Below are 23,577 nucleotides of genomic sequence, written 5' to 3' on the forward strand. Positions count from 1 at the left end.
GGGGGTGGGGCTAGGAGGGGGAGGAGCAATAATTGGGCGAGGAGGGGGAGGGGCGAGGAGGAGGGGCGGAGCGCGCGTTCTCAACCGCGACGACGTCACCCGAGCGCGGTTGTACGGGGTGACGTCACCACGCTTGCCGGTGACCCCATAATGCAGCGCGGCCGATGGTGAGGGCTGGTGAGGGTGGTGAGGGTGGTGCGAGAGGGGGGAGGGTCCTGGCTGGGTGGTGAGGGTGGTGGGGGGTGGTGGTGGGGGGTGGTGGTGGGGGGGGTGGTGTGGGGGGTTGTGTGGGGGGGTGGGGGGTTGTGTGGGGGGGGGGGGTTGTGTGGGGTGTGGGTGGGTGCAGGAATAATACAGCAATAATAAATAAATATTGCGCGCTGCTGCTGCTATGGCAGTGACCGCCGTCACCGCGTTGCGGTAAATTGCCAAGGCGGGCCGGAGAAGCGGTTGGCGGGCAGGTGAGGCTGGTGAGTGAGGCTGGTGAGTGAGTGAGGGTGGTGAGTGAGGGTGGTGAGTGAGGGTGGTGAGTGATGCTGGTGAGTGAGTGAGGCTGGTGAGTGAGTGAGGGTGGTGAGTGAGTGAGGGTGGTGAGTGAGAGTGGTGAGTGAGGGTGGTGAGTGAGAGTGGTGAGTGAGGGTGGTGAGTGAGGGTGGTGAGGGTGGTGAGTGAGTGATGCTGGTGAGTGAGTGAGGCTGGTGAGGGTGGTGAGTGAGGCTGGTGAGTGAGTGAGGGTGGTGAGTGAGGGTGGTGAGTGATGCTGGTGAGTGAGTGAGGCTGGTGAGTGAGTGAGGGTGGTGAGTGAGTGAGGGTGGTGAGGGTGGTGAGTGAGAGTGGTGAGTGAGGGTGGTGAGTGAGAGTGGTGAGTGAGGGTGGTGAGTGAGGGTGGTGAGGGTGGTGAGTGAGTGATGCTGGTGAGTGAGTGAGGCTGGTGAGGGTGGTGAGTGAGGCTGGTGAGTGAGTGAGGGTGGTGAGTGAGGGTGGTGAGTGATGCTGGTGAGTGAGTGAGGCTGGTGAGTGAGTGAGGGTGGTGAGTGAGGGTGGTGAGGGTGGTGAGTGAGAGTGGTGAGTGAGGGTGGTGAGTGAGAGTGGTGAGTGAGGGTGGTGAGTGAGGGTGGTGAGTGAGTGATGCTGGTGAGTGAGTGAGGCTGGTGAGGGTGGTGAGTGAGGGTGGTGAGTGAGGGTGGGTGGTGAGTGAGGGTGGTGAGTGAGGGTGGGTGGTGAGTGAGTGAGGGTGGTGGGTGGTGAGTGAGTGAGGGTGGTGAGTGAGGGTGGTGAGTGAGTGAGGATGGTGAGTGAGTGAGGGTGGTGAGTGAGTGAGGGTGGTGAGTGAGGGTGGTGAGTGAGAGTGGTGAGTGAGGGTGGTGAGTGAGAGTGGTGAGTGAGGGTGGTGAGTGAGGGTGGTGAGTGAGTGAGGGTGGTGAGTGAGTGAGGGTGGTGAATGAGTGGTGAGTGAGGGTGGGTGGTGAGTGAGGTTGGTGAGTGAGTGAGGGTGGTGAGTGAGTGAGGGTGGTGAGGGTGGTGAGTGAGAGTGGTAAGTGAGGGTGGTGAGTGAGTGAGGGTGGTGAGGGTGGTGAGTGAGGGTGGTGAGTGAGTGAGTGAGTGGTGAGTGAGGGTGGGTGGTGAGTGAGGGTGGGTGGTGAGTGAGGGTGGTGAGTGAGTGAGGGTGGTGAGTGAGTGAGGGTGGTGAGTGAGGGTGGGTGGTGAGGGTGGTGAGTGAGAGTGGTGAGTGAGGGTGGTGAGTGAGGGTGGTGAGTGAGGGTGGTGAGTGAGTGAGGGTGGTGAGTGAGTGGTGAGTGAGGGTGGGTGGTGAGTGAGGTTGGTGAGTGAGTGAGGGTGGTGAGTGAGAGTGGTGAGCGAGGGTGGTGAGTGAGGGTGGTGAGTGAGGGTGGTGGGTGAGTGAGGGTGGTGAGTGAGTGAGGGTGGTGAGTGAGTGGTGAGTGAGGGTGGGTGGTGAGTGAGGTTGGTGAGTGAGTGAGTGAGGGTGGTGAGTGAGAGTGGTGAGCGAGGGTGGTGAGTGAGGGTGGTGAGTGAGGGTGGTGAGTGAGTGAAGGTGGTGAGTGAGTGAGGGTGGTGAGTGAGGGTGGTGAGTGAGTGAGTGAGGGTGGTGAGTGAGTGGTGAGTGAGGGTGGGTGGTGAGTGAGGGTGGTGAGTGAGTGAGGGTCGTGAGGGTGGTGAGTGAGGGTGGTTGGTGAGGGTGGTAAGGGTGGTGTGAATGGTGAGTGAGGGTGATGAGGCTGGTGAGTGAGTGAGTGAGGGTGGTGAGGGTGGTGAGTGAAGGTGGTGAGTGAGTGTGAGTGAGGGTGGTGAGTTGAGTGTGGTGAGGCTGGTGAGGGTGGTGAGTGAGTCAGGGTGGTGAGGCTGGTGAGTGAGTGAGAGTGGTGAGGGTGGTGAGTGAGGGTGGTGAAAGTGGTGAGAGTGGTGAGGGTGGTGAGGGTGGTGAGTGAGGCTGGTGAGGGTGGTGAGTGAGTGAGACTGGTGAGGGTGGTGAGGGTGGTGAGTGAGTGAGGCTGGTGAGGGTGGTGAGTGAGGGTGGTGAGTGAGTGAGGCTGGTGAGTGAGGGTGGTGAGTGAGTGAGGGTGGTGAGTGAGTGAGTGAGGCTGGTGAGGGTGGTGAGTGAGTGAGGCTGGTGAGGGTGGTGAGTGAGTGAGGGTGGTGAGTGAGGGTGGTGAGTGAGTGAGGCTGGTGAGGGTGGTGAGTGAGTGAGGCTGGTGAGGGTGGTGAGTGAGGGTGGTGAGTGAGTGAGGCTGGTGAGGGTGGTGAGTGAGGCTGGTGAGGGTGGTGAGTGAGTGAGGGTGGTGAGTGAGTGAGGCTGGTGAGGGTGGTGAGTGAGTGAGGCTGGTGAGGGTGGTGAGTGAGTGAGGCTGGTGAGGGTGGTGAGTGAGTGAGGCTGGTGAGTGAGGGTGGTGAGTGAGGGTGGTGAGTGAGTGAGGGTGGTGAGTGAGTGAGGGTGGTGAGGGGAGATTTGTTTTCCTCAGCCGAGGTGAACCTTACCTCCTCGTGAACAACCAACGATGCTCGTGGTTCACGACGAGATCAAGACGAGGTGATGATGGTGATGATGGTGGTGGTGATGGTGGTGATGATGATGGTGATGTCGTCCTCCGACTGGAACATGTGTCTACAAGAGCTTTCTAGCTCATCGGATTCGTCCAGCGTCAATACAGATTCTGGATAGCGCAAGGCCTCGCCGACGGTAACAACAACCGCAACAACAACAACCGCAACAACAACAATCAGTACAACAACAATTACCATTCACTACATCGACAATGTACAAGCGAGGCGGCTTCACACTGGGCAAGGTAAAGCCCGGAGCGGACGACCAACAACAACAACAACAGCAACAACAACAACAGCAGCGGTTAGTCATCAACAGCAGCAGCAGCATCATCGGCAGCAGCGGCGGCCTTGAGGTGACCACCGGCATCTCCCTCCCTTCACACCACCACCCCCAGCGTCTCCTCCAACTTGCTGGCGGGTGTTGTTGTTGTTACCCCCCCCCACCCCCCCGTGTTGTTGTTGTTGTTGTTGTCTTTACCCCCCGTGTTGTGTCTCGGCGTTGCTGAGCTCCCCCCTCCCCCGGGGCGGTCTCTCTGGGGGTGCCCTGGGGGCGTCTTCGCGCCCGCGAGCCCCGAGGGCAAATGTCGCGGGTCGTGTGCCTGTGGCACAAGCCACTCCGCCGTGCACCTAGCCTGGCACAAGCGTCGTCGTGCACCTAGCCTGGCACAGGCGTCGTCGTGCACCTAGCCTGGTACAAGCCCCGCGGTGCACCTAGCCTGGCACAAGCCCCGTCGTGCACATAGCCTGGCACAAGCGTCGCGGTGCACCTAGCCTGGTACAAGCCCCGTCGTGCACCTAGCCTAGCACAAGCCCTGCCGTGCACCCAGCCTGGCACAAGCGTCGTGGTGCACCTAGCCTGGCACAAGCGTCGCCGTGCACCTAGCCTGGCACAAGCCCCGCCGTGCACCTAGCCTGGCACAAGCCTAGCGGTGCACCTAGCCTGGCACAAGCCCCGCCGTGCACCTAGCCTGGCACAAGCCCCGCGGTGCACCTAGCCTGGCACAAGCCCCGCGGTGCACCTAGCCTGGCACAAGAGCCGTGGTGACGTCACCGCCACTTAGTGGCGAACGGGCGGCTGCTGTTCCTGATGACTCGTGGGAGTGGGGAGCGGTGGCGCAGCGGTTAGCGCACTGCGCTAACAGCCCGGCGACACGAGTTCAAGTCCCGCTCATGGGCGCCACCACCACCGGTGACGATTATCTGAACCGGTCCTGGGCCTCCCCTAGGTCGACTCGGCCTCAAATGAGTACCTGGTTGCGACGTGTAAAAAGGCGGCCAGGTGTGGTGCTAGTCACCCCCCCCCCCCCCCTCGTGTGCCACAGTGCCGGCCTTCATAGGTGCTACTCGCTCACAGCACTTGCCCTACAGTCTGTTCGGGCTATATTTATATTGTAGGTAGACATAGCATATGCTGCTGTGCGTGTGCACCGTCTACTACGTGCGTGTATGCAGATGAGTGTGTTCCATGCGTCTCAATGGGTTTATATAATCTGGTTATGTAAATGGACGCATAAGCATGTGTATGTGCGTCACGATATATGTGTAAATGTATATGTACGTGTGCACGTGTGTGTGTGTGAGCGAGTACACATACATGCCATCTGTACACGTGCATTCATATGCATGCGGGCATGTGTGTGTGTGTGTTGACGCACACCCGTGTTGTGTACATGAACACAAAGGGTTAAAGTGTAGGCCAGCCACCCTACACGGTAGGTAAGCTCACCCTACATAGGGTGAGCAAAGAAATCGTAGGGCTGTACCTTGACCACTATTACATGACCTCACCGCCTTATAAGAGACCGTAGGGGCAAGTGCTGTGAGCGAGTAGCGCCTATGAAGGCCGGCACGGCACACCAGGGGGTGGGTGGCCCGCACCACGCCCGGCCGCCTTTGTCTCCCTAGTGACGACGTTCACACCTCACGCCAGGTACTAATTTGAGGTTGAGTAGACCTAGCGGAGGCCCAGCAGGAGCGGTTCAGATTATTGTCACTGGTGTTGACCGTGAGCGGGAGTCGAACCCAGGTCGCCTGGTTCGCAGCGCGCTAACCGCTGCACTCCCGCTCCCCATGCACGTACACACCTACACACACGCACACGTAACAGGCTCGTGCGTTGTCCGTCTGCACTTAATCATCATCTGTACTTCCGTCTGTGCTTGCCCGTCTCATTGGCCTCTCTCATTCGCTGTATCCTGTCTGTACCTCCCATCAGGTTTGTACTGTCTCGTACATGATCTCATTGATACTGCCTGTTCTATCCCTCCATTTGTTATATTTCATCTGTACTGCCTGTCACGTGTGCACTCTCTGTACCATCTCGTTCAGGCTCTCTCATCTGTACTGCCTGTCTGGTTTGTACCGTTTCGTCCATATATTATCTTATTGAAGCTGTCGCCCGCCCTGTCCGTCTCGTGTGTACTGCTCGTATCATACTCCCCGTACCGTCTTATCTCGTTTAGTCTTTCTCATCTCTCCCGCTTGTCTCGCGTGCCCTGCCCGTACTGCCAAATTGTTCCATCTCTTGTCTGCGTCTCCACTCTGCTCTGCAGCCCGACCCATCTCCTAAACACAACCAAACTCCAATAGTTTACGCCGATGTATATAATTATAATTGGCTTAACGACACGCAGAGTGCACGGCTCTGTGTGTGTACCGGTGGGGCTGAAGAATCACTCGATTCTGATCGGTGAATCGATGCCAAATTCTCATGCCACAACTGCTCTTCTCACCCCCTCCTCACGCCATCGCGAGATCAGTTCTGAGTCGCCGATGTCTGTAGAGCGGCGTTCTTCATGGCAAGGCCCGCAGGCCACTGATAGCCCCCGGTGGCCTTTAGTGCGGGCCCCTGACGTGCAGCCCCTGACAATACACAACACGTGATCTAAACAACACCCCCCCATCATCATCGTGCTGCTGTCAAACCCAACAATGGTTTAAAATGTGTGGTGGCCCTCACACATGATGTGTTAAGTGTCCGTTCCCTCACCCCCTCTGAAAATGAGTGAAGAACGCTGCGGCAGTGAATGTGATTTTGCTCGGAGTGTGGACTCGCTCACTCGACCACATTTTCCTCCGGCCGTTGAGTGTGCAAGAGACACTTTTCCCAGTGCGATTCCGTGCGTACTCGGAGATCGCATCCTCTCGAAGCGCTGGGCGGCTCCACCTCCCGTGAGGCAAGACCTCTTACGAGGTCGCACTCATTACACGGAAAGTGCTCGCCGCAAATGAACCACAATACTCTTTGCTGGTCTCGTCAAGGGCAATAAACCATCACGCGATCTCCGGTCATCCACACGGCAGCGGTTTTTGGCCTGTGTCCAGCAGTGGGCTGACAGAGGGCCGTACGTTATTTTTTGCAATAACAACAAAATTTATAGCTCAGGCAAGAATTTTGGAATAGCAATTCGTGCTAAAAACGATGAAATAAAGATGTGAGCGGGAAGAGCTGGGGCATGCCACTGCGTCCCGAGATCAAAGTTTTCAAGCGTTGCATTCGGCAAGCCATGCATTATGTAAGGATGTAAGTAAGAGTCGGTGATTAAGATGCCCTGAAGCAATGAAAATGCCTTCAGGGTTAGACTGAGCGTAGGAATGGCACCCCAGCCCATGTGAAGCCCAGCAGGTTTGACAGAATTTCAGTCGCTTGACCTCGGGAACGAGCGCTGCGGTTTCTCGGAGATGTAACTACCTCACCAGGTATACAGGAGATCGTGGGATCGATCCTGAGACTGACACCTGTATGAATGGAGTTTGTGTGCCTCTCACCTCGTGGTCTCGTGGATTTTTTCTACGGGTCTCCGGTTTTTTCCTCCACATTTTAAATCGGTGAGCTTTTAGAGTATTTGGCTGATGTCAATTTCCATGCGACGATAAGTCGCTTGGTTGAGCTATCATTTGTGACGTCCAGGTCGCTTCTGACAAAAATAGCTACGTAGCTCAGTGGACCTTACTTGGTAAAATAAACATCTGTTGTGTAGTTTTTAGTTGATCCAACTCCCCTTAACCTCCCCTCCCGACACCCACCCCACCTCTCCCGGGCACCAGCTTCCTCCTCCTCCCGCTCCGACCGCTCCCCCAGCCGGCCCAGTGGCATCACAGCCCACGCCGGCCAAGCACCAGCGCGCGCTCACTGCCGCGCTCGCCCAGGCCGAGGATCTGGACGACGACGACGAGCCGGGTGACTTTGGTGGCGGCGGCCGCGGCGGCGGCGGCGGCGCGGGAGTCCAACTCGGATCCCGGCGGCGGCAGCTCCGGGGCCGTGACGACGACGAGGAGGACGAAGAGGAGGACGACGACTACAACGATGAAGACGTCGACGACGACGACGGAGACATCGACGAGGCGGAGGAGGAGGAGGAGGACGACGTTGCGATGGGCATCGGCGGCGGTGGCAGTTGCCACGGCGGCCTCTTACGTGTCGACCGCTCGCCCGGACGGAGCGGTGGCGGCTGCGGTATCGGCGGTGGTATCGGCGGAGTGACCACGCCGAACGTGCCCCCTTCGATAGAGAAGCGCCACAAGGCCAAGGCGAAATCCTTGCGCCGCCGATCCATCCGCCACCTGGGCAGCCTCATGTCGCGCATGCTCAAAGCGCTCTCCACCATCGCCAAGCTGTCGGGCACCGCGACGGATCAGCACGAAGGCCTCGGGGGAGCGGCGCCTTCGCCGCTCTCCTCCACCGGCGCTGCCAAGCGATCGACCGCCGGCGGTAGCGCCGCCAATTCCGCCGCCAGTTCCGCCGCCGCGTCGCCCGCCAAGAGGGCGGACGGGCAGAACGGGGGCGACTTGGAGGACGACGGGGGGTTCGGCGCGTTTCGGGAGCGCGGCAGGGCACAGGGCGTCAGGAGGTCGCTGTCGGTTAAGCAGCAGCAGCAGCAGCAGAGGGCGAGGCAGCAGCAGCAGCAACGGCAGCAGCAGCAGCAAGTGCCGGGAGTGAGCGGATTGCGCAATCACGGCAATACATGCTTCATGAACGCCGTGCTGCAGTGCCTGAGCAACACCGACATGCTGGCCGAGTACCTGGGCCTGGGTCAGTACAAGCAGGACTTGGCCGGCACAGCTGCAGCGGCCGCAGCAGCGAAGACGACCGCGGCGGCGGGCGGTGGTGGCGACGGTGGTGATGGTGGTGGGGGCGGTGGTGGAGGTGGCGGTGGAGGAGGCGGTGGAGGTGGCGTCGGAGGTGGAGGTAGTGGTGGCGGTGGAGGAGGCGGTGGAGGTGGTGGCAGCAGTGGAGGAGGCGGTGGAGGTGGCGGCGGAGGTGGAGGTGGAGGTGGCGGTGGAGGTGATGACAGCAGCAAGCGAGGGGAGGTGACGGAGCAACTGGCGACCCTGGTGCGGGCGTTGTGGACGTTGGAATACACGCCGCAGCTCTCCGGGGACTTTAAGGTGAGAAGCAGGGTCGAGGTGATGGCTCGCCCACTCGTCTGCTCGCCAACTCGCTCACCGACTTGCTCATCCGCTGGCTCGCACCTGTGATCACTCGCCGGCTCATGCACTGCATTGCTCGCCAATCCGTCGACTCAATCGAGACGCAGAAACGCCCAGCCCCAGGTTTCTGGCTGAGTGTCTCCGACGCGGCCATTTTGAACTCCCCCCTGAGAAAGACACACAGAGAGACGCTTAGTCCCAGGACTTGAAGCCAGGCTCTGTGAGGTTCGTGTCGAATGGGTGCTTGGTGTTCACATGCGTTTGCTGGCATTGTGATCCAGAGAGACGCTCCCTGCCCCAGGAGTCGCACCCAGAGCTTGAGCGGTGGTGGCGAGCGGCTTCCCCTCCTGAGCAGTACACAGAGAGATATTAATGAACCTGGCCCAGGATTTGTACCCTAAGGGCCACAGTCCAGCTCAGGAAATGAACCCAAACTCTGGTAGGCTCGTGGCTAGCACGTGTGTGTTGTGACACAAGCGCGCTGCCCTACGAACCCAGCGACCCAAGTTTGATTCCTGCTCATGGCCACCAACACCAGTGACGATTATCTGAACCGGTCCTGGGCCTCCCCTGGGTCAACTGAGCTTGAACATGGCCACCCAAAAGTTACTCGGGGGGGGGGGGGGGGGGGGTGGATGTTTGTCTTGCTGTGACAAGGTCCTGAACCGGTACCGTGGTTGGTTAGTAGAGAATGTGCGTGCTGTGTGACATGCTGTGTGGTGCGTGCTGTGTGGTGCGTGCTGTGTGGTGCGTGCCGTGTGACGCGCGTCGTGTTGGCGCTCGATGCCTCACAGTTCCCTGGGTGGCGCCACGGGGGCGAGGTGTAATCTCCCTCGCCTGGTATGCAGGAGGTCGTGGGTTCGATCCCGACCCTGACGCATGTACGTTGAACTTCTTTCGGTCTGTACGTAGCCAACCGTACTGATCGGAGGTCTGGGTATATTTGGAGGTTTTTCTCGGGTCCTCCGGTTTTCCCCTCCACATTTAGCATCAACGTGCATTCAGATTATTCGGCTGCTTGAAATTTCCACGTGATGACTGTCATTTGTGGCTGGCTCTCTTCTGAAAAAGAGCAAAGGGTTCGGTGGGGCCTTGCCTGGTAAAATAGAAATTGTATGTACGTTGAACTTCTTTCGCACCTTACATAAACAACTGTAGATAATCGGGAGGTGCGACATTGTAGTGGCACGCAGCCTGCCGCAGCGCTCAAGCCCACACTGTGGTAGTCTGCGTTGCTCGCGTGCCGTGCACTGAGCGTGTGTGCCGTGCATGCGTGCCGTGCCCATTGTCGGTGCCCGACGCAAGGCGTGGTGGCGCGCCACGCGTCCCAACCGGTAACGTGTGTGCCGAGCGTGTGCCGTGTGTGGTGTTGCCGGACGCAAGGCGTGGTGGCGCGCCACGCGTCCCAACCGGTAGCGTGTGTGCCGAGCGTGTGCCGTGTGTGGTGTTGCCGGACGCAAGGCGTGGTGGCGCGCCACGCGTCCCAACCGGTAGCGTGTGTGCAGAGCGTGTGCCGTGTGTGGTGTTGCCGGACGCAGGGCGTGGTGGCGCTCCACGCGTCCCAAGCGGTAGCGTGTGCCGAGCGTGTGCCGTGTGTGGTGTGGTGTTGCCGGACGCAGGGCGTGGTGGCGCGCTACGCGTCCCAGTTCCGCGGCAGCTCCCAGCACGACGCGCAGGAGTTCCTGCTGTGGCTGCTCGACCGCATGCACGAGGATCTCAACAACTCCAACGCGCGGCCCTCCCTCCTGCTGCCTCTCCCGCTGCACGTGAGACCAGGCACCCCCCCCCACCCCACAGCTACGAGCTACGCCCAGCTGGTTTTAAAGAATAGGCTTTACCCTAAAGTGCCACCATAATCACAATCAACATGACCCTCATCATCATCACTACCACCATCATCACAATCATTACCATCATCATCACTACCACCACAATCACAATCATCATGACCCTCATCATCATCATCACTACCACCATCATTATCACAATCATTACCATCATCATCAATACCATCACAATCATCATGACCCTCATCATCATCATCACTACCACCATCATTATCACAATCATTACCATCATCATCACTACCACCACAATCACAATCATCATGACCCTCATCATCATCATCACTACCACCATCATTATCACAATCATTACCATCATCATCACTACCACCACAATCACAATCATCATGACCCTCATCATCATCATCACTACCACCATCATTATCACAATCATTACCATCATCATCAATACCATCACAATCATCATGACCCTCATCATCATCATCACTACCACCATCATCATAATCATTACCATCATCATCACTACCACCACCATCACAATCAACATTACCCTCATCATCATCATCGCTACCACCATCATTATCACAATCATTACCATCACTACCACCATCATCACGATCATCATGACCCTCATCATCATCACTGCCACCATCATCACAATCGCCATCACAATCATTGTTACCCTCATCACTACTACTACCACCTCCATCATCACAATGTTCACTACCATCATCATCATCCCTACCACCACCATCATCATCTAAACCGTAGCAGCCACATGGCTTCAATGGAGTTGAGTAGTTTTGGTGATGTCGTCTGGCTGCAGATAGAGACAGGATCGCGATTGTTTTTCCTTCACCTTGCGCGCTGCTTCACCTCGTGTCCAGCAGCAGGGGGAGCTGTGGTCGTCGGACGAGGCCGACGTTCCCGGGGAGCGTCCCCTCTCCGAGCAGGGGAACCACAGCTTCGTGCAGGAAATATTCCAAGCGCAATACAGGCAAGAGGCCCGCGTACGGTGGTCCCTGGTGGCCGTGTCCGAGATGTACGCATGTGTACGTGTGTGTGTGTGTACACGTGTGTGTGTGTGTGTACACGTGTGTATGTGTGTACGCGTGTGTGCGTGTGTGCACGTGTGTCTGCGTGTGTGCACGTGTGTGTATGTGCACGTGTGTGTGTGTACGCGTGTGTGTGTGTGGGGAGCGGTCGTGTAGCGGTTAGCGCTACGCTGCACTACGAACCCAACGACCCGAGTTCGATTCCCGATCACGGCCAACACCAGTGACGATTATCTGAACCGGTCCTGGGCCTCCCCTAAGTCGACTCAGCCTCAAATCAGTACCTGGTGCGGTGTGTAGTAAACATCGCCACTGGGGAGACAAAGGCGGCCAGGCGTGGTTCTGGCCACCCAACCCCCCCTTGTGTGCCGTGCCGGCATTCATAGGTGCTCGAGAACAGCACTTGCTCCAACAGTCTGTTAAGGCTACACGGGGGATCTTTGTCCTTTGTCTTGTCCGCAGGTTCTCCCTGACGTGCCCTCACTGCCAGAAGCAGAGCAACACCTTCGATCCGTTCCTCTGCATCTCCCTGCCCATCCCTCTGCGCCAGACCAGGTGACACGAGCCGCTGACCCTACCCATCCGTCTATATCCACGTGGTAGGCTGAATCTTCTGGGGTTATGAGACAGGCTTTTGCCCCCCCCTCCCCCCACCTCTCTAGTAAAGCAAAGTTTGGGTTGGTGGCGGTCTTAAGCAGAAGTGCCAGATACAGCAGCCACATTTGCAGATGTGCGCGGTAGTTAGCATCTCGCCACCATTAACAGGTGTGGCGGAACCGTGGTACTCGTTACGTACTTTCCACTGAGACCTCTAATCCGTACAATGCGGGAGTCACAATCAGGTAGGCACAATGCGGTAGTCACAATGCGGTTCTTACTACGCGGTCGTCACCCTCTGCAGGCCGCTGTCCGTCACCGTGGGCCTCTCGAGCCGCACCCCGGCGTTCCTCCGCGTCGGCGTTGCGGTTCCCGTCGCCGGCACCGTCTCCCGGCTCAGGGAGGCCCTCTCCTCCGAGGTCGACGTCCCCCGCACGCAGGTAGCCGGCACGCGACCCCTGACCCCGGCCCCCCCCCACTGTCTCCCTGTTCATGGTGAGTTGCATGCGCCGGCATCGTGCTCCGAGTTGCAGTCGAAACTAAACTATAACATTATTTTTAGTTCACCAGGTCAGGCCCCTCTGAGCTGTGGCGCTCTTTTTCATTAGCCACCTGACTATCACAAATGGTAGCTCAACGAAGTGGATTCTTATTATCATCGCGTGGCAATGTATCGCAGCCAAATACTCCAAATGCGTGATGATGATTCTAAATGTGGAGGGGAAAACCGGAGGATCTGGAGAAAAATCCACGCGACCACGGGGAGAACATGGAAACTCCAAATATACAGCAGCAGGCGTCAGAGTCGTGATCGAAGCCACGACCTCCTGCACACCAGGCGAGGTAGTTAACATCTCCTAGCCACCGTGATGACGATGAGAGAGAGACACGCAGACTCCAAATATACAGCAGCAGGCGTCAGGGTCGGGATCGAACCCGCGACCTCCTGCATACCAGGCGAGGTAGTTAACATCTCCTAGCCACCCGCAGCATCCCATGCACCTAGCCGGGCACCAGCGTCGTGATGCTGTTGTCTCCCCCGCCGGCGGCAGCTCGTGCTGACGGAGCTCTACTCGGACGGATTCCACCGCTCGTTCGGGGACGATGAGGAGCTGGGAGTCATCCACGACACGGACTGCCTCTTCGCGTTCGAGGTCCCCTCCGACTGGTCCGGTGGGTGTGATGCTGCACGGTGGGCGTGCCGCGTGCACCTGGCCTGGCACACGAGGTCGTGGGTTTCATCCTGACCCTGAGGCCTGCTCTGTATTTTGAGTCTTTGGTGTCTCTCTCTCCCCGTGGTCGCGTGGCTTTTTTTCTCCGGTCCTCCGTTTTTTCCCTCCACATTTCGAATCAACATCACGCGTATTTGGCGGCTATTAATTTCCACACGATGATAAGCCACTTCGTTGAGCTATCATCTGTGATAGCCAGGTGACTTCTAAAAAGATCTATACAGCCGAGTGGGCCTTACCTGGTATAATATAAATAGTGAAAATAGTTAAATAGTAGTTAGATGGGGGCACACACCCAAACTGTAGACCGTGCAGTAAACGCATAGAGATACGTACATATCTCTTGAGTTCTAGAAACTCAAGAGACATGTAGAGATACATAGATACCCATAAAGATACATAGATACCCATAGAGATACATAGATACCCATAGAGACTCAGAGACACATTAATACCGATAGAGAGCATACAGAGATAGAGACCCATAGAGACCCATAGAGACCCATAGAGACCCATAGAGACCCATAGAGATACATAGAGACCCATAGAGATACATAGAGACCCATAGAGATACATAGAGACCCATAGAGATACATAGAGACCCATAGAGATACATAGAGACCCATAGAGATACATAGATGCATGGATGTACATTAAAGTCAAGCCACAGTAGTGCGACTGTGACTGCAAGCCACACTATGGGCCAATATAATAAACCACTGTGGCCTGCACTTTCAATGGAGGAGGAGGAGGAACAGCGAAACGACACGAACTCTCCCTCTGCTAAAACCCTCTCGCCGTGGCCAGCAGCAGACCTCCACAGTGGCAACCTGAACCACACAGTGCTGCTGCTGCTACTGCTGCTGCTGCTGCTGCTGCTACTGCTACTGCTGCTGCAGCTGCTGCAGCTGCTGCTGCTGCTGCTACCGCCGCCGCTGCTGATGCCATCCTGCGCGAGAATAGAACGTGCCGGTGTCAATGACGCTGCTGATTTCCGCGTTCAATCTCCGCAGGCAGCTCGGAAGACGCCTACGGCGGCGGGAGCGTCGCCGACGCGTTGGTCCTTCTCGTGTGCAACCGCTCGGGAGGCGGCACGAACGCCAGGAGGTGCCTCTCTCTCTCCCTCCCTCCACCCACAGCTCGTCATCGCTGTCATCGTCGTCATCGTCACACAAATTAACCAAATTACCCACAACACCTTGCTGATCTCGTCAAGGAGAATAAACCGTCACGCGAACTCCCCCGGTCACCCTCGCAGCAGCGGCTCCCGGGCTCTAGCCATCGAACAAGGACGGTGGTCACCGCATCGCGCGGCGCTTTCCGATGCACTTCTGCGACCGTCTGGAACGCTCTTCCGTCCAATATCAGGAAACCACTGCAGCTCCGCACTTTTAAATCGTCATCATCGAGATTGACAAACTCATTTCTTTAGAACTCCTTTGTTTAGTTTGTTGCCCTTCCCCCGCACCTCCAGTTAGCACGGTTGGCTACGTACGGTGCGAAAGAAGTTTAACGTACATCGTCGGTAGCGGCAGCAACGGTGGCAGCCGTGAGCCATCCATTCCCAATCTGTCGCCATCTCTCACGTTCCTGGGAAGCACCAAGCCGCCTGGTCCACAAACACGAGCCTGAATTCAGCGCTCCATCTCCCCAAGTGGAATGAAATTGGGCCAACATCCCAATATGGCACCCACAGAGCTTGGGAAATGTTTTGACCCCCAGTTCTGGCTGCCCTTCCCACTTACCCAGTGGTCTCTCTCTCTCCGTGTGACCGTGAACGAACACCGCGCACGTTACAAATTCTGAATCGCGCCGCTGCGGCGCCTCTACGCTCTGCGTGCGGTGCCCCCCACCCCTGCCCCCCACCCCTGCCCCCACCCCGTCTCGCCGTGCCAGGTTCGGCCCCCCGTTCCTGGTCAGCTGCTTGCGCCGGGCGTCGTGGTCGGAGCTGCAGCGCTGCCTCGTGGGGGGAATGACCGCACAGCTGCACGAGACGGCGCGGCCCCGCTGGCACGGGCCACCCCCGTTCCGTGCGTGCGTGGTGGTAGAGTCCGCCAAGAAGGGCTACCTCTCCCAGCAGGAGGACCGCCCACTGGCTATGCCCATTGTGGACAAGTGGGTGCTGTCTGTGTGCGTGCGTGCGTGCGTGCGGGGATCAGTGGGGTTGCAGGTAGCGCGCTGCACCACGGTAGCGTCCACCCGAGTTCGATTCCCGCTCACGGCCAACACCGGTGATGATTATCTGAACCGGTCGTGGACCTTCCCTAGGTCGACTCAACCACAAATGGGAACCTGGTGCGGTCTGTAAAAAGATCACCAATGGGGAGACAAAGGCAGTCGGGCGTGGTGCTGGCCACCCACTCCCTCACGTACTATGCCGGCCTTCATCGGTGCTCGCTAACGGCATTTGCCCCAAAAGTCTACTGAGGCTGTATGCGGGATCTTTGTTGTGTGTAGGTGTGTATGTGTGCATGTGTGTGTGGTAAAGTGGGGGGGCACACGTGGTACATCTGCCTGTCATCTCAGTCAACCCATGCCACCAGGGTCTGTCCCGTGCCCTCCTGCCACGTGGCCTCAAAGTGCACCTGGCCTGGCACAAGCGCCGTGGTGGTGATGTCGCCGCCACTTTAGTGGTGAATGGCGGTTGTTGTTGTGTGTGTGGGGAGTGGTAGTGTAGTGGTTAGCACGTTCCGCTGCGAACCCAAAGACCCAAGTTCAATTCCCACTCACGGCCAACATCGGTGACGAATATCTGAACTGGTCCTGGGCCTCCCCTAGGTCGACTCGGCCCCAATCTAGTACCTGGTGCCGTGTGTGCTGCACTGGCCGTGCGCGCGATGCTGGCCACCCACCCTCTCGCGTGCCGTGTCGGCCTTCTTAGGCGCTACTCTTATTAGCAGCACTTGCCCCAACAAGTCTGTGAAAATGCTACACGGAGGACCTTTGTCTCTGTTTAGAGCGCTGAAGTCGTGCAAGAGAGGCGAACCGGCGCACATCAAGCTTCTCCTGGAGTGGGACAACGAGACGAAGCACTGGTGAGCAGCCCCCCCCCCCCTCCTGCCGTGCAACGTCTCTGCAAAGGAGCATTCCAACTTGGGGGCGTCAGAATCGGAGATTTCCGTTCACATCGGAGGAATCCGACGAGCCGTTCAAACTCTCCGGTTCTTTCCGACAGCTCTGTTTCTTCACCTGAGGACGGCTGCTTGCGTTGTGGCCGAACGTCGTGAGAATTTTATTATGTTATGTTTTATTTTTATTATTTTATTGTTTCCATTCTACGTGACTTTACCGAAAGAACCAAGAATATGAATCCAGTCACGAAATCTTTAAACCGAAATTCTTTCGGTAAAGTGACGTAGGTAGAAATACCATGAAATAAATCGCGACGTTTCGAACGCAACACAAGCGCCCGTCTTCAGGTGAAAGTCGCTGTGAGCAGCACGATGGGGTCTTTGTCGTTATATGTGTCTCACAGCTGCTACTCGCTCACGGCACTTGGGGGGATGTTTGTCTTTAGGCTGATCGGGAACCCGCAGGAGGAGAGCGTCACGGAGGCAGCCAGCGTTCAGGACCAGAAGCTCCTTCACCAGCAGCCGCTCACCTGCAACCTGTCCGAGTGCTTCCAGCTCTACACCAAGGAGGAGCAGGTAACCACCGCCGCCACCACCAGAGATACGTACACAATTAGAGCACATTGACACCGCTAATCCCCTTCGTTGGCTGTCCTCAGCTGGCGCCTGAAGATGCATGGAGGTGTCCCTACTGCAAGCAGCTGCAGCAAGGGACTGTGAAGCTGAGTCTGTGGACGCTGCCTGACATCCTGATCATCCACCTCAAGAGATTCTGCCAGGTTACTGCTGACGGTCTCGTGCGAGACTCCAGGAGATCGGGTCTCAGGGTCTTGAGACTCGGCTCCAAGAGACCGGGTCTCAGGGTCTTGAGACTCGGCTCCAAGAGACCGGGTCTCAGGGTCTTGAGACTCGGCACCAGGAGACCGGGTCTCAGGGTCTTGAGACTCGGCTCCAAGAGATCGGGTCTCAGGGTCTTGAGACTCGGCTCCAAGAGACCGGGTCTCAGGGTCTTGAGACTCGGCACCAGGAGACCGGGTCTCAGGGTCTTGAGACTCGGCGCCAGGAGACCGGGTCTCAGGGTCTTGAGACTCGGCTCCAGGAGACCGGGTCTCAGTGTCTTGAGACTCGGCTCCAGGAGACCGGGTCTCAGGGTCTTGAGACTCGGCTCCAGGAGACCGGGTCTCAGGGTCTTGAGACTCGGCTCCAGGAGACCGGGTCTCAGGGTCTTGAGACTCGGCTCCAGGAGACCGGCGCTACATACACACACTTACCCGCTTACCCACTCGCACACTCGCCCACTCACTCGCTCGCCCACTCGCTCACCCGCACGCTTACCCACACGGTTACCCACACACATGCTCATCCACACGCTCACTCACCCACACGCTCACCCACATGCTCAGCCACTCGCTCACCCAAACGCTCCTCACCCACTCGCCCGTCTCTGCTGCCCCAGGTGGGCGAGCGTTGCACCAAGCTGTCCCCCCCCACCGCCTCTCTCCCCGCTGCCCCAGGTGGGCGAGCGTCGCACCAAGCTGTCCTCCCCCCCCCCGTCTCTGTCCCCGCTGCCCCAGGTGGGCGAGCGTCGCACCAAGCTGTCCCCCCCCCCCGTCTCTCTCCCCGCTGCCCCAGGTGGGCGAGCGTCGCACCAAGCTGTCCCCCCCCCCCGTCTCTCTCCCCGCTGCCCCAGGTGGGCGAGCGTCGCACCAAGCTGTCCCCCCCCCCCGTCTCTCTCCCCGCTGCCCCAGGTGGGCGAGCGTCGCACCAAGCTGTCCTCCCTGGTGCGCTTCCCGCTGACGGCGCTCGACATGACGCCGCACGTGGTGCGCCGCTCGCAGAGCACGTGGACGCTGCTCTCTCACTGGTCGCCGTGGAGACGACCCCGCGGACTCGGGGCCGACCCCGACGACCTCCGCTACGACCTCTACGCCGTGTGCAATCACAACGGCCGCCTGCTGCAGTCGGGCCACTACACGGGTACGCGGGCAGCGGATCAGGTTCTCATCGTGGGTCTTTGTCTCGTGCGTCGTGTGGGCCTCACTTGCTCAAGTAAATCGAGGATTTTTTCTCCGGGTCCTCCGGTTTGTTCCCTCCACATTTGGAGACGTGCGTGGATATTGTTTTGATAATTGCGCTGCTATAAATTTCCACGTCATGATAAGCCACTTTGTTGAGCCATCATTACTGGCCAGGTCGCTTCTATAAAAAGATATTAATACCTCAGTGGGCTTTACCTGGTAAGATAAAAAAAATAGTTTTATCTGTAATTGTATTACCTTTTTCTATACTTTGCACTCTTATCGTGTTTTTGTATTGTTGTTGTAACGTTCTGACTCCGTGCCCCTCCTGGACATCTGTGAAAAAAAGCTTCATAGCTCATGGGATTCCTCCAGGAAAAATACATATTCAGATGTTGGTACATGACCCTCTCCACCCCCCCCCCTCTCCCTCGTAGCCTTCTGCAAGAACTCTCTGGATGGCCAGTGGTACTGCTTTGACGACAGCGCGGTGGAGGCGGTGGAGGAGGAGCGGGTGTGCACGCGAGCAGCCTACATCCTCTTCTACCAGAGACGCAGCGCCATCCCGGCCTGGTCGGCCAGCAGCTCCCACGCCGGTACCAGCCACGCAGGGTTCGCGAGGGTGCTCACAGGGGGTCATGCGGGGCCTCGCAGGGCGCACTGTGCGTGTGTGCGTGTGTGTGTACGTGTGTGTGTACGTGCGTGTGTGTGTACGTGTGTGTGTACGTGTGTGTGTACGTGTGTGTGTACGTGTGTGTACGTGTGTGTGCATGTGTGTGTACGTGCGTGTGTGTACGTGTGTGTGTAAGTGTGCGTGTACGTGTGTGTACGTGTGTGTGTACGTGTGTGTGTATGTGCGTGTGTACGTGTGTGTGTACGTGTGTGTGTACGTGTGCGTGTGTAGGGAGCGGTAGCGTAGCAGTAGTTAGCGCACCGCACTACGAACTTGGAGACCCGGGTTCAACTCCCGCTCACGGTCAACACCGGTGACGATTATCAGAACCGATCCTGGGCCTAACCCTAGGTCGACTCGGCCTCAAATGGGTACCTGGTGCGGTGAGTAAACATCGCCACTGGGGAGACAAAGGCGGCCGGGCGTGGTGTTGGCCACCCACCCCCTCGTGTGCCATGCCGGCCATGCCGGCCTTCATAGGTGCTCGCTAGTCTGTTAAGGCTACACGGGGGGGGGGGGATCTTTGTTTTGTGTGTGAGAGAGGGAGAGAGTGGCACCAGGAGGCGGTGTGTTTGACCTGCGTGTCTCCGTCCTCTCTCCCGCGTGCGTGCGTGCCTGCGTGCCTGCGTGCCTGCGTGCGTGCCTGCCTGCGTGCGTGTCTCCGTCGTGCGTGTGTGCGTGCGTGCGTGTGTGCGTGCGTGCGTGTGTGCGTGTGTGTGCGTGCGTGCGTGCGTGTGTGCGTGTGTTCGTGCGTGCGTGCGTGTGTGCGTGCATGCGTGCCCACCAGGCTCCACGTGCTCCTCCCTGTCGGAGCACTGGGTGAACCGCCTCCCCGGCCTGGAGCGCAGGCCCAGCCTCGTGTCGAAGGCCTCGACGAGCGGGACGTCTCCCGCGTCGCCGCACGACTCGCCCTCCACGTCGCACGACCCGCTGCCCACCACGGACGAAGATGGCGCCAGCCCCTTCATCGGTCTGTGCCCCTCTTCCGGGTTTTTACCCTTGATTCCCGTCTCCCAGAATCCCCTGCTGCGGAATCCCACGCTGCTTTGCCGCTCGCCGTCACGTTGCCTTACTTGTCGTGCGCTCCCATGATGCATTTCTGTATTTTGCCGTCTGCAACGCTCTTCCTTACGATACCAGGAAGCCACTGGAGCTCTGCACTTTCAGGTCGTCATCATCGATATGAACTGCTGCTGCTTGTTGTTGTTGTGTTGAGTTTGTTTGGCCCCTCCCCGTACCTCCGATTACAGGAGTTGGCTACGTACGGTGCGAGAGAAGTTCAACATACGTACAGTACATACATGCATACACACGAAGATGACAACGACAGTACAGTCCCTCAATTAAAGTTCCCATGACAATGTAACTACTGGTGGGGGTTTTGGGGCGGGGGGGAGAATGTCGGTCGCCAAACTCGTCCGATGGTTCTCCCGTTGACGCCCCCCCTCCCCTGCGACCTCCCCCCCCCCGGTCACTCCCCCCCGCAGGTGGCTTCTCGTCGCGCCCGTTTGCCCGCGGGGTCCAGTCCACGGCTCCGTCGTCGCCCTTCTCTGCCAACGGGCGGCGTCCCCACAACAACTCCTGCGCCCTGCCACCCTTGTCGGCCTGCTCCTCGCCGGCCGCCTCCTTCCCCTCCGTCAGGGCTCGCCCGGCCTCCATGCCGGCCACGCTGCCCCGCAAGGCCGACTTCTCCCTCGGCCCGGCCGGGCCCTCCGCGACGGCCGCGGCCGGGGCGGCGGCGGCGGCCGCGGCCGCGTCTTCGCGTCACGGCCTACCCAGGGCTCGGAGCGTCAGCCGAGACGCCCCCCCCTCCTCCTCCTCCGCCACCTCCTCCTTGCTTGTCCAGCAGCAGCAGCAGCAGCACCGGCGGCAGCAGCAGCAGCAGCAGCAGCACGGGTCGAATCGGCGCTCCTGGAGCGGGGCGGCAACGGCGGCCGTCCCGGAACCCTCCTCCTCGTCGAGCGCCGCCGCCGCCTCCCGCGGCCGCCCCTCCTCCTCCTCTTCCTCCACCTCCGTGGCGCCGCCGCCGCCCGGCGACCCGCGCCGGCGCCCGGCCGGCGGCGGCGCGGCGGCGGCGCTGAGGAGGACGACGACGACTCTCCCTCGATCGTCGGACGCGGCGTCGCCCGCCCGGCTGCCGGCGTCGTTGGATGTCGCGGGGTCGCTGCAGAGGCAGAGGAGGGCGGCTTCGGCGCAGCGCTCGTCGTCGGCGAGCCGCTCGTCGCTCTCGTCATCGTCCGGCCGGCTGCCGGGGCCCGAGAGGCGCGGGACGGCGGCCGGGGCGGTCGCCGCCGCCGCCTCCTCGCCCCGCCGGCGAGCGAGGGCCGCCGCCAGGACGGACGCCGGCGCCGACTCCGCGAACGTCGGCAGGCCGGACAGGGGCGGCCACGCCGCCTCCGCCGCCTCCGCCGCCGCCAAACCCGCGGGCGTCGGCGTCGTCGCGGCCGCTCCTGCCAAATCCGAGCGATCCGCGGCTTCTGCCAAATCGGATGGCGTCACCGCCGCCGCTAAATCGGAGAAGTCGGCTCCTTCCGCCGCCGCCGACGCTGCCGCCAAATCGGATGCCGCGGCGGCAAAACGGAAGCCCGAGGGGCGACTGTCCCTGTTCCGGGCGGCGCTGATGCGGAGGGACGTGACCCAGCGGCCCGCCGGGGGCGCCGGCGCCGTCCCGGCTGCCGGTGCGGCCGGGACGGTGAGCGGCGCGAGCGGCGGCGGTCGAGGACAGACGCCGAAGCGATCGCCGACGCGGGCGGCTTCGGCTTCCGCTTCTACCACTTCTACGGCGGCCGTGACGACGCAGAAGAGAAGCGCCGCGGCGGCGGCGGCGTCGGCGCTGCAGCAGCAGCAGCAGCAGGGGAAGAAGGCGGCGAACGTTCGGAGCGGCGCGTCCGGAAAAGCGAAGCAAGTTGCGGCGGTCGCCCCCGTTGCGCCGAAAGCGGAGGAGAGGTCAAAGGGCAAGAAGAAAGATGCGGCGACTAAACCGGCGGCGGCGCCGGCGGCCGCCGCCGCCCCTTCTGGCGGCACCGCCGGCGCCACGCGCTGTGCGCCGTCGGCGGCCGCCGCCACCGCTGGCGGGCGGCCCGGCGGGGCGCCGTACGGAACGTGGTTGGCGAGGAGCAAGAGGGAGGTCCCCGAGTCCAGTTTGTGAAATTCTGGCGGCCACTGCCACCGCCGCCGCCGCTGCTGCTGCTGCTGCCGCTGCGTTCCTTTGTACGGCGGTTTTTTAACCAAGTATTTATTATGATTAGTAACAATGATTATATGATTGCTACCGTCAGCGATGCGACGCCGTTTTAAGGTTTGCTCCTCTTTATAACCTTCTCCTGTATACTTAATTTAAATGTTTGATTATTATCGTTGTTATATTAACACTAAACGTTAGGGCTGAAAAGTTACCACCCTGAAACCCATCACGACCCCTCCCTCCCTGCCACCCTCCCTCCCTCCCTGGTTACTTGGCCCACACCTTCCTGCCACGCTTTCATCTGAAGCTCCAAGTTGCTTACCCCATCCCCCTGCTGTTATATTCCCAGGCTGGACGTTGCTTAGCCTGTCCTATTATATTCTGAAGTTCCCCACGTTGCTTGCCCTGTTCTATTATATTCCAAGACTTCCACGTTGCTTAACCTTGTCGCTGCCTTGAAATCCCTGGCATCCTCCGCATGCACTTGTACTCAAAAAGAAGGGCCAGACACGTCCCCGTTTGTCGTGGTGGTCACGATCGGCGGCTTTCGGTGATTTTTAACGTTGACGCTGTAACAGTCGTGCACACTCGCAGGCCAAACTGGCACTGGGCAATACTTGAGCAGGCGTGTAGCGGCTTTTGACGATGATGATGACGATGACGACGGCTGTAGCGCCGATAGGCGGAGTTGAAGTTGCTGCCGATCGTTAGTTTGTTCGTTGGTAAGGGAGGTCGTTAATTTATTGTCGATGTTTTTCTTTCTATGTAAACGTTTATCGATCTGATTTTTGTCGACTTTTGTTTGAGAACTTTTGTGGCGATCGCGAATCGGGTTCCGCTCGACGCGAGGACTGACCTGATTGGTTGCCGCCAATCAGGTCATTGGTCACGTCACACCCCATCACATACAAGGTATGTTTATATATAAATGATGTAAATATTAGGGTGCCATCCAGCATGCAGCACATGGGGACGGAGAGGTCTCAGACTGTTTGGGGTCTCCCCCTCCTCTCCACGTCGTTACTTTCTCTGTACAAGTCAAGAGCCGAGAAACCTCCTTGGACTCTCCGTTCCTCGCCCCTCCTCCACTCTGCGTCTACGCCTCTACACCGTGACTCTGTGTGTGCTGAGTGGCACCCTGCTACTCACCTACTCACTCACTCAACTACTCACTCACCTACTCACTCAACTACTTACTCACCTACTCCCTCACACACCCACCTACTCACTCACCCACTCAGGGTCCCCATCTTGTTCTCTGTGTCTACGCCTCTACACCGTGACTCTGTGTGTGTATTGAGTGGCACCCTACTACTCACCTACTCACCTACTTACTCAACTACTCACTCACATACTCACTCAACTACTTACTTACCTACCCGCTCACCTGCTCACCCACACACCTATCCACTCAACTACTCACTCACCTACTCACTCAACTACTTACTC

At 58.8% G+C, this 23,577-nt stretch overlaps 1 protein-coding gene across 1 annotated transcript; it reads left to right on the forward strand.

The window, feature by feature from the left end:
- The first annotated feature begins 321 nt into the window (after window positions 1-321).
- On the forward strand, window positions 322-22,913 carry LOC144950534 (uncharacterized). Its single transcript, XM_078880673.1, has 19 exons — window positions 322-470; window positions 2,979-3,416; window positions 7,111-8,181; window positions 8,332-8,451; window positions 10,113-10,259; window positions 11,186-11,295; window positions 11,816-11,908; window positions 12,255-12,390; window positions 13,003-13,123; window positions 14,196-14,289; window positions 14,441-14,587; window positions 15,079-15,297; window positions 16,140-16,217; window positions 16,700-16,829; window positions 16,913-17,032; window positions 18,002-18,230; window positions 18,709-18,867; window positions 19,732-19,914; window positions 20,432-22,913. The coding sequence occupies exons 2-19, from the start codon at window positions 3,273-3,275 to the stop codon at window positions 22,090-22,092; spliced, it is 4,962 nt and encodes a 1,653-aa protein (XP_078736799.1). The 5' UTR covers window positions 322-470; window positions 2,979-3,272; the 3' UTR covers window positions 22,093-22,913.
- The last annotated feature ends 664 nt before the right edge of the window (window positions 22,914-23,577 follow it).

Source organism: Lampetra fluviatilis, chromosome 58 (assembly GCF_964198595.1).
Source record: "Lampetra fluviatilis chromosome 58, kcLamFluv1.1, whole genome shotgun sequence".
Taxonomy (NCBI): Eukaryota; Metazoa; Chordata; class Hyperoartia; order Petromyzontiformes; family Petromyzontidae; genus Lampetra; species Lampetra fluviatilis.